Raw genomic sequence first — 9,504 nt, 5'->3', positions numbered from 1 at the left:
TATGGCCCCCGCTTTAACTCCCCCCTTTTCCCTGAGGGGTAGCGGGTTCTGGAGAGGATCTGAAACGGATCCACCACCTAAACTGCTGGGGGGACCCCTAGGGGGTGCAACGGCCGCACCCCGATATCTACAACACAACCCAACACCGCGGCGTGAACGGGACGGTAGACGGATCTGGGGCCGACTAGCGGTGTAGGTGGGTGCTAGCACCGCACATAGCCAGTAGTCCAGCGGGCGCCGCGATTGGTCGCGGGTGAAGCGGAGCCAGCAGACACACTACCATAGCCAGCAGCAGCAGCAGTCGTAGCCCATAGTCCACCGTCCACGTCAAAGAAATGATTCCAGTCCAAGCATATAAACAGCCTCAGCACATGACATGTGTATAGAGGTAACGACGAGTTCCCCCGGGGGGACGAAAGTCGTTCCAAATTGGCTCCATAGCCCCCGGCTTACACCCCGATTTACACACCGGGCTGGGTGTGGAGTCGGGTCGGGTCGGGTCGGGACGCCTCCTGGATGGTGGGTCTAACCGGTGTATGTGCCAAGTGAGCAGACAGTGCAGCAACGTCGAGGTTTCTGACACCGGTTTGTCGTCTTTCGCCCAAAAGCTGCCGTACAGTCTAACTAACAAATTAACCGTCCGTCTGCCAACCTGCACCGGATTAGTGAGCAACTGTCCATAACTGTCCCACGTGTCCCACAAAAAGTGTAAACTACGAGCAACCGACCAACCAACCGGCCGTACACTGTAACGTATCACGTAATCGCCGTTGGGCCATTGGACCCCGTTGTCAGTTGGCTCTTGAATGCGCTCTGCTCAGAGCGCACCAGCACCACAAAAAAGGAACAAAACTACATAACTTTACGACGCGCGCAGTGCACCACCGGTAGGTGTGCGACCAATCATATGGGGCGTACCGTTCGGTGGAGTAAGTAGCAGCGAATATGTATGTCGCCGTACACTGGGTTGCCTGTCTGGTCGCCCGCTGGTCATCACTCACCCTTCACCCACCACTCACCCGCCCGCTGGTCATCATTCGGAATGACCAAATAGTCCCCTCCCCTCCCCTCCCCTCCGCTCCCCTCGTGACTTCAGCGGCGGCGGCTGCTGCCGGTCCATCTCCACGGTTCCACAAGGTCCTGTCCTGTCGTATTATGGTACACTGTGAACTGCCGACCGTTGTTCAAGAGTCAACGGTAAAAACCGACATTAATTAACGCATCCACCACGACGATATCGATAACCTTGACGACCCTTTCTCCTCCGCCTCCTCCTTCCTGTTGCCGTCACGGCACAAAAAGGCCAAATCCACCCGTTCCAATGTATGATGTTGTTACAGGGTGGTATAGCTTCACCAGCGGCCCCCTTTCCCGAGGCAGTTCCCTGCTCTCCCCTCCCATTCACCCCATCCAATTTCAGAATGTATTAGTTGGGTTCAGCAACTTACCACCAGCATCCAACCAAATCTAGCGGATCAACGGCGCCACAACTGGTCAGCTCGCAAGTTGATTATCACGTCCTACACCGTCCATACGATGGGGGATCCACCACCTAATTCAGCACCTCTCACACACCGAGAGGTCGGCAGGCGGATTCGAACCCGGAAACTCCGTGAGCAGAAATCAGGCCTTAACTTCTGCCAGCCATTTGCCTACGTATGTATGTATGTATATCCTGAGTGCGCTCCTCCGGTCAGCGGCTACTGCAGACCTGTAGGCCCTCTTGAGTCGGTATCTCTGAGGCCGTCTTCTGAGGGCATGGGGTGGCGGGAGTGCCCCTCCCGTGCCCCTCCGTGCCCGCCCTCAACCCCGGAGAATGGATGCGGAAAGAGAAAGGGCAGGGCAGGGGAAGTACCCCATCAGTCAGCGTCTCACCCCCCCAAGTGGCACAACTGGTCACCCTTCTCCTCCGTCTCCATGTCGTCCGGAAGGGGGAACACCGGGACCGGCACCAACACAGCAGCAGCAGCAGCAGCAGCAGGTGGGGCCGCCAGGGCATCTGCATCTGCATCTGCCGGTAGCACTGCCCCGCCGCTCGTCGCTGCCGCTGATGGCACTGCTCCCTTATCACTCCCCCCAGCATCCCCGATTAATGCCTCCGCGACGGCGGCTCCTCCCTCCGGTGGCGCGGGGAGGAGTCCTGCGGGCACCGTCAAACCCACCATCCCCCTTTCAGCCCTCCTTACAACCGCGACACCAAACTCCCCGGCAAGCCCTTGAGACCCCCCTCCGGACAGTGTCTCCACCTGCGCTGGTGCTGGTGCTGGTGCTGGTGCTGGTGCTGGTCGACCTGGGGGGGGGATCCCCACGTCCAGGCAGGACAGCAGTCCCCCAGCTACTGCCTCAGCTACTGCTGCTACTGCCACTGCTACTGCCACAGCCTGGTCTGCTGCCACTACAACCCCCTGTTGGTGCTTCTGCGGGTGCTTGGGGGCCCCCTCCGGCTGAGTCCCTTCCTCCGGCAACGGCCCGCACACACCCGCAGCTGGTCCGCCCCCATGCTGCAGCTGCAGCTGCTGCTGCTGCTGCTCCGGAGGATGTGGCGGCGGCTCCTGTGGCGACTGTGGTGGCTCCGGTGGCTCCTGCGGCCACATGGGGAAGGGCCCCTCCACACCCCCACCCCCACCCCCAACCCCACCCCCAGCTCCACCCCCAGCTCCAGCCCCTACCGGCCCCGCCCCAGCAGCCCGGTGGGCTCCTGGGGGTCGCGGGGCTCCCCGCTGCCGGGCGTAGTGCACTCCGGCGGCCTCCACCCGGCTCTGAGGGCGGTAACAGCCCGAGCCAGAGCTAAGAGACACACACACACACACACACACACACACACACACACAGGAGGTGAGGCCCACCAGGCCCCACATGCGAACCACCGCCAGCAGCGACACCACCCGGGGGGGGAGGAGATTGGGGGAGGAAGGGGGCAATGCGGGGAGACGGGAAGGTTAAAAGTTGGTGTACATCGGCTGCAGGTCGCCACACTCACACAGCCACATGAGCGACCCTCATATGGCCCCTGGGAGGCCCCCTCCGTACATCCGTACTACGTGCTTAACCCCCCTGGGCCCCCCTCCGTACATCCGTACTACGTGTGTAACCCCCCTGGGACCACCTACGGACCCTCCTCACCCGAGTTGCGCGCAAGTCCAGGACCCGGCCAGCAGCGGCCGCCGGTCCACCGCCCTCGCCCGTTCTGCCTCTCTGCCACCGGCACCGGCACCGGCACCGCCAGCAGCTTCAGCAGCTTCAATACCCGGACCTGGAACTGGCCCTAAGCCCGGTACCCCTGCTGACGGCGGCGGCGTGTCGTCCCCGGTCCCTGCGTCACGGCTGCCCTCCCGCCGCTCCGCTTCCCTCTCCTCCTCCTGGCTCGCAACTTGATGCGGCTGGTCCTGGAGCTGGAGCTGGAGCTGGGGCTGCTGTTGGCGCTGCTGGTCCTCCAGAAGCCGGTACACCTCGTACGGCACAATGCGCCACTGGGGTAGCACATACATAGATACATACATAGGATACATTCGATTCGTTAGATTTGTAGGATAGAAAGAAGGGGAGGGGAGGGGAGGGGAAGGGCCCCCCCTGTCTCTTGCCCGCCCAGCCCCCTGTCTACCCTCCCTCACCTTCCTGCACGCGCTGCACTGCACCCAGGTGTCCCGCATGTGCCGGGTGGTGTGGTCCGCCAGGCGGTCCAGCAGCTCCGAAAAGGCGGGGCTGGACACGAAGGCTGCTCGAGGTTGGGAGAAAGACGAAACATGAGGCCAAGGGCAGGAGAGAGCGGAAAGGGAGAGTTGCTCGGCGTGGTGGCAGTTGGTGGCAGTTGGTGGCAGTTGGTGCACAGTGCCCCATGTCAATGGAAACTGGTCAGTTTTGAGCGATATGGGAAGGGTGGGAACCTAGGGGGAGGGCGAGGGAGGGGGAGGAGGGGAAAGACGAACCACACGCGATTGAAGCTGCTGCCAGGGCAAGATAGTAGCAACCGAAAGAACTGACCGAAAGGCGTCCGTGGCGACTGTGACGACTGTAACCTCGGGATGACGACTGTAACCTCGGGATGAAGAATTGACGTAGATGTTGGAAGTCCTACCTACCTAAGCCGCCAGAAATATTATAGCCAAACCGTAAACTAGTAGGTGTAGAAAAAGTAGTGAAGGCGGCGAGAAAAAAATGTGCTGACGTAAAAGTGGCGTAAAGTTGCTGGCCAGGAGAGAAAGCTGCATTGCTGATACTGAAAGGCTGTCGGTATGCAAGTGCTCCTCCCAACCCCCCAGTGGGGAGGAGGGGGAGGGAGAGGGAGGGTGGGGCCGTCGATAGGCGCATGGCCACCGCATACCAGAGCCCAGTCCCGCATGCCCCTCCTCTCAGCCACCCCCGTGTTGCAACTGCACGCAGCCTTCCCGCTCCCCTCCTCCCCACTTCCCCTGGCCCCGCCATTACACACATACGTACACACATACGTACACACACCCGCATCAATGGGTATGTTGGGCTCCCCCCAGTCTCCAAACGCGTCAATGAATCTCCGGTAGAGGGTCGTCCGACCCGGGCCCCGCGGGGCGATACAGAACACCGCGATGCCGAAGCCGATGGGGGTCTTCTCATAGTCCTTGAAGCGGGCGCTGGTCCTGAAGGAGGGTGGGGCCATGCGGCGGGAAGTGGGGCCGGGGGAATGAACGGAGGATAGGGCATCTGGGAAATGCATATTCGGCGTAGTGCAGTGTGGTAATGGTGGCTGGTGCTGCATGGTGTGATAAATCGTAGAATTGACAATGTGTTCAAATGGCCCAGAAGCCTCCCACTCTGTACCAACAGATGTATGCGATGTAGGCAGTGGTAATGCAGTAAAGGCTGCATGGTAACGCAGTTAGAAGCGCACTCGCGCTGCACCGCCCTCCCCTCCCGGGCTCTTCCTTCCCAGCCCGCCAGCCACCCCCCAGCCAGCCAGCCAGCCAGCCAGCCAGCCAGCCAGCCAGCCAGCCAGCCAGCCAGCCAGCCAGCCAGCCAGCCAGCCAGCCAGCCAGCCAGCCAGCCAGCCAGCCAGCCAGCCAGCCAGCCAGCCAGCCAGCCAGCCAGCCAGCCAGCCACCCTCTACTCCTCCTTCCCAGCCAGCCAGCCACCTACCTCTTGAGCATGACTCTGGGGTAGGGCCGCAGTCTCTGGAAGTACGCTGTGTCGGTGGAGTTGCGGCACAGCAGCAGCACTGCGGGCACACAGCCGTTCTCCACCTCATCTATGGCCCGGTTCACGAACCTCCACTGAGTCTGTGAGGTGTACTCGGGATTCAGAATGACGTGGTAGCCAGACCAGCTGTTGGACAGCTTGAGACCGTCATCCGACTTGTCGTACAGCTTCTCAGCGGGAATATTCGGATTTGCCTGCGCATGGGTGCATGTGCGGTGTCAAACCGTTACAAGCCGTCGGGCGGGGATTGCCACAGACATGCCGGGGGGGGTAGAGCCGTAGGTGCTCCGCTGTGAAGAGCCCCTCCCCCGCCCCCTCCCCCTCCCCCGCCCCCTCCTCCCCCTCCCGTGATGGGCTCGCAAGCCCTCCGGCCGGGGAATGTATCCAAATGTTGTTCAGGGGGTGGGGAACAAATCCACTTTCAAGGTAGTTAGGTAGGTAGGTAGTTAGGTAGTTAGGTAGTTAGGTAGTTAGGTAGGTAGGTAGGTAGGTAGGTAGAGGGGAGGGATCCTGTCCAGCTGCAGGGCAAACATGATTCCGCCTCCCTAGAGAAACCACTGGCCTAACACTGGCCTAACACTCGCCTAACACTGGCCTAACACTGGCCTAACACTGGCCTAACACTGGCCTAACACTGGCCTAACACTGGCCTAACACTCGCCTAACACTGGCCTAACACGGGCCTAACACGGGCCTAACACGGGCCTAACACGGGCCTAACACGGGCCTAACACGGGCCTAACACGGGCCTAACACGGGCCTAACACGGGCCTAACACTGGCCTAACACTGGCCTAGCAGCGCCGAGCAGGGAGGGGAGGGCACAGCAGTGCAAGAGCCCCAACCCTAAGCAGCGCCTACCCTAAGCAGCCCCTTCCCCCAGGCTCCCCAACCCCCACCTGCTCACCTTGCTATTGGTGCAAGGGTCCAGCAGGCCCCGGATGTAGGGGGCAGAGGCGGTGGGGCGCTGGTGGGGTTGGGGGGGGGGAGAGGAGGAGGGAGTCGGCAGGGGGGAAGAGTCATTAAGAAAGCGACATAAACACGATCACGGGCAAGTCCTTGAAACGTTCTGGCTGACTGGCCGGTCGGCCCCGGAGATGTTGGCCTGCTGGCTAACACCCCTGGCTAATGGATGATGGTGCCCCGAGCAGCGCGCAGTCGGCAGTCATCGGGTGGCGAGGAACTTGGAGCCACAACAAAGCATGGTGGATGTAGCCACGGATGACCAACAGTGTGAGAGCGCCGCGAGCCCCATCGGTGCAGCTCTGCAGCTTACCAGGCAAGCGCATCTTCAACCTACCCTGCAGCAGTTTAAGGAGGTTGACCGCCTGTCCCGTTGTGTTCTGGGTTCCCGACTGCTAACCGTGCTGGTCCCGGGGTCGGGGCCCCTGTTGCCTAGTCTAGCCTAGCCTAGCCCATCGCGGCTAGGTGGCACGTGGCAGATGGCCACCATGTCGCAGCAACGATGTCGCTTTACTTGCTGAACACCCAACCCCCGCCCTGACCAACCCCCTACCCTAGCCCAGCCAACCCCCACGGTCTATCGCTGGTATCCACTTCAAGCGTCGGTGTTCCTTTGTGTAACAAAAACTCCACATTTAAACACAGCCTTCAAACACCCCCATCCCCCCCACCCGCACCCCCTGACCCTCCCCTCCCTCCCCTCCCCGCCTCACCGGGAGCTGGAAGACCTTGAAGGCCGCTGCCATGATGATCCAGTCGGGGGTCAGACCCATGCGCTCTGTTTAGTTGGGGAAAGTGGGTTGGGAGGGTTTGTTGGAGGGTTTCATGGGGGAAGTGTGTGGGGCGGGTCGGGGGCGGGGGAGCCCCTCCTAGTCCTGTCCTTGGTGCACATAAACACAAGCGCAGAGGAGGGCTCACATACATGCATACAGACATACAGACATGCATGATGCAGACATACATATGCAGACATACACATAGACGCACCATAGGAACGGGCCCCCTAGTGTTACCTACCACGACACACACACACATGCACGCACACACGCATCCCCCCATCCCCCCACCCCCCCACACACACACTCTCTACACGGATCCCCCTCCCGACCTCCCCCGAGCACTATCGGCATCATCCAGACATCACCCTTCCCCTGCGGGCCTAGGCCTATGGGTCGCGGGCACTCACTCACTCACTCACTCACCCGCCTCCAGTGAACCATCCTGGTTGCCGCCACTGGACTGGGGTCCCTGGGGGGCCTGTGCAGGAGTCCGGGTGCAGGGTGGGGGTTGAGAATAAGAGAAGGGACCGGGTAAAATCATGGGGCTCAAAAGAGGCGAAAGGGCCTCGTGCACATAAAGAATGCCTGTAGGTGTGCGGTGGTAGGTGGCCAGGGCTAAGGCTGGGGCTAGGGTTAGGCAGGCCCAGGGGAGTGGTGTTCCCAAGCAGCGGTTCCCAAAGGAACCGAAGGAAAGAACCAGCAACATGACTGTACGACAATGTACGACCAAAGCGAACAACGAGCACCGCGGACCAACAGCCCCAAAGACGACAACAGCGACCAGCAGCAGCAGCAGCAGCAGCAGCTGTACAACGAACTGGCTGTACAGGTGTGAAGGGACCCCCATGCGGTGCCTTCACCGCCCACCACCGCTGTGGTCCTTAACACGGTGGCATGCGGTGATGGGGTCAGTCGGGTGCCGTACCTCAGTGAACGATCTCAACGGTTCGAGGACCCTGCCAAGCGCTCAATGCCCAGCGCCCACTCCTGGTGCGGTGCACCACTGCTCTCCACTACTACAGCATCACCCACCCAGCCCAGCCCCTCACACACACACACAAGCCTTGGCCCCCCAACCCTTCACTGACCAACCCCACCAGACACGGGGCCTACCTCGTTCTCGCTACCGCAGTTGGCGCAGGTCCAGGGGTGGTGCGGCGGCATGAAGGCGGGGCTTAGCCAGCGTGGTGTGAGGCACAGCGTGTGGTAGGCCCGCCGGCAGTGCGGGCAGCTCACCTGCACGGACATATATACATACATATATACATATCGCCCGTGAGGTCAAGCATTACATATCTGTAAGGGAACAATCAACCCGGACGCAGCTTAGGGTGGCCAACAGCGGGACAGACAGAAGACAGACAGACAGACAAGCAAGGGCACTTCATGGTTGGTGTTACTTGACCGAGAACAGGTGCTTCGGGCCCCAGCCCACCAAAGGGGGAAAACCCGCTCTCCCAATCTCGCTCTAGCTTTCAGCACTACTACTCCCTATCCCCAACAGACACAGCACGGTTCATTGGGGGCCCCGGAAAGAAAGAACCGCGTGGGTCGCAGCAGGTACTCCAGACATCCCTCTCTTCACAGTCCTGGGAACCCCCCCACGCCTCCCCCTCCACACACCTGGCCTCCGGGCTCCTCGCAGGCGGCACACACTCGCAGCCGGGAGCGCCACCCGCCCACACCGCCCTCCCCGCCACCTCCCGCAGCACGCATCCCCAGCCCATCTCTATCGCGGCCGCCACCCGCACCCCCAAACCCAGCGCCGCTACTGCCCCCCGGGGCCCCGCCTCCGCCTCCCCGCCTGCCGCCGCCTGGAGGTCCCGCAGTGGCCGCAGCCCCCTCCCTGGCCCCCGTGAGCAGCAACTCCCACGCCTCCTGCTCCCGGCGCTCCTCCTCCGCCGCCATCCGCGCCTCCCGCAATGCCACCACCCGCACCACTTCCCGCCGGGCAGCGCCCCCCCAGACTGGGCCCGGGGTTACCACCGACTGCTGAGGTGGTGGAGGTGGAGGAGAAGGGGGAGGAGGAGGTGGTAGAGGCTGTACTTCTTGTCCGAAAGGCAGTTGGAAGGAAGGGGAGGGTGAAGTGGGATTGGAGTTGGAGTCGCTGTTGGAGGCGACACCCATAAGTCCCGCACTACTGCTGTCACTCCCCATTTCGGCCATGGCGGCGAAGGGGGTACCAGCAGTTGGAGTTGGAGTGGAGTCAGGGGAAGTGGTAGCAGCCGCCGCAGCCGCTTCAGGGGGTGGCAGAGGAGGTTGTGCGTCCTCCAGTTCCGCCAGGGCCGTGTGGCCGCTGACGGCACTGCGGTGGGGGAGTTGGAGGGGGTTGGGGATGGGGTGGGAAAGGGCTTGCTGGTTAGGGGATGGATTTTGGGGTTCCGCTCCGGATGGGGTCCCCCCCCCCGCACCTGCAGGGCAGGGTGCAGCAGGCGAAGCATCTGTAAAAAGGGTCGCGAGCACACTCAGTGACAGGCGCCCAACCCCTCCATGAACCATGAACGCACGGAACCGCCTCGCCTGCTATTGCCGGCTACCCGCCCGTCTCTTAACCTGGACCAGCAGGAACTCCCCCTTCCCCCTCCCCCTTCCCC

The 9,504-nt window shown here is 61.8% G+C and overlaps 1 protein-coding gene across 1 annotated transcript in view; it reads right to left on the bottom strand.

The window, feature by feature from the left end:
- Positions 1-2,182: 2,182 nt before the first annotated feature.
- Positions 2,183-9,504, bottom strand: part of VOLCADRAFT_89771 (uncharacterized protein) — a gene marked incomplete at both ends in the record, with an annotated part of 15,842 nt that continues 8,520 nt past the window's right edge. Inside the window, 12 exons of the mRNA XM_002949326.1 lie at positions 2,183-2,290; positions 2,670-2,787; positions 3,124-3,470; positions 3,612-3,715; positions 4,456-4,613; positions 5,110-5,363; positions 6,076-6,135; positions 6,845-6,909; positions 7,334-7,388; positions 8,024-8,146; positions 8,534-8,902; positions 9,322-9,351. Coding sequence (XP_002949372.1) covers positions 2,183-2,290; positions 2,670-2,787; positions 3,124-3,470; positions 3,612-3,715; positions 4,456-4,613; positions 5,110-5,363; positions 6,076-6,135; positions 6,845-6,909; positions 7,334-7,388; positions 8,024-8,146; positions 8,534-8,902; positions 9,322-9,351 — 1,791 coding nt within the window. The remainder of the gene's footprint in view (positions 2,291-2,669; positions 2,788-3,123; positions 3,471-3,611; positions 3,716-4,455; positions 4,614-5,109; positions 5,364-6,075; positions 6,136-6,844; positions 6,910-7,333; positions 7,389-8,023; positions 8,147-8,533; positions 8,903-9,321; positions 9,352-9,504) is intronic.

The sequence above is a fragment of the Volvox carteri genome (assembly GCF_000143455.1).
Source record: "Volvox carteri f. nagariensis unplaced genomic scaffold VOLCAscaffold_14, whole genome shotgun sequence".
NCBI lineage: Eukaryota > Viridiplantae > Chlorophyta > Chlorophyceae > Chlamydomonadales > Volvocaceae > Volvox > Volvox carteri.
This window is presented reverse-complemented; position numbering and strand designations above follow the sequence as displayed.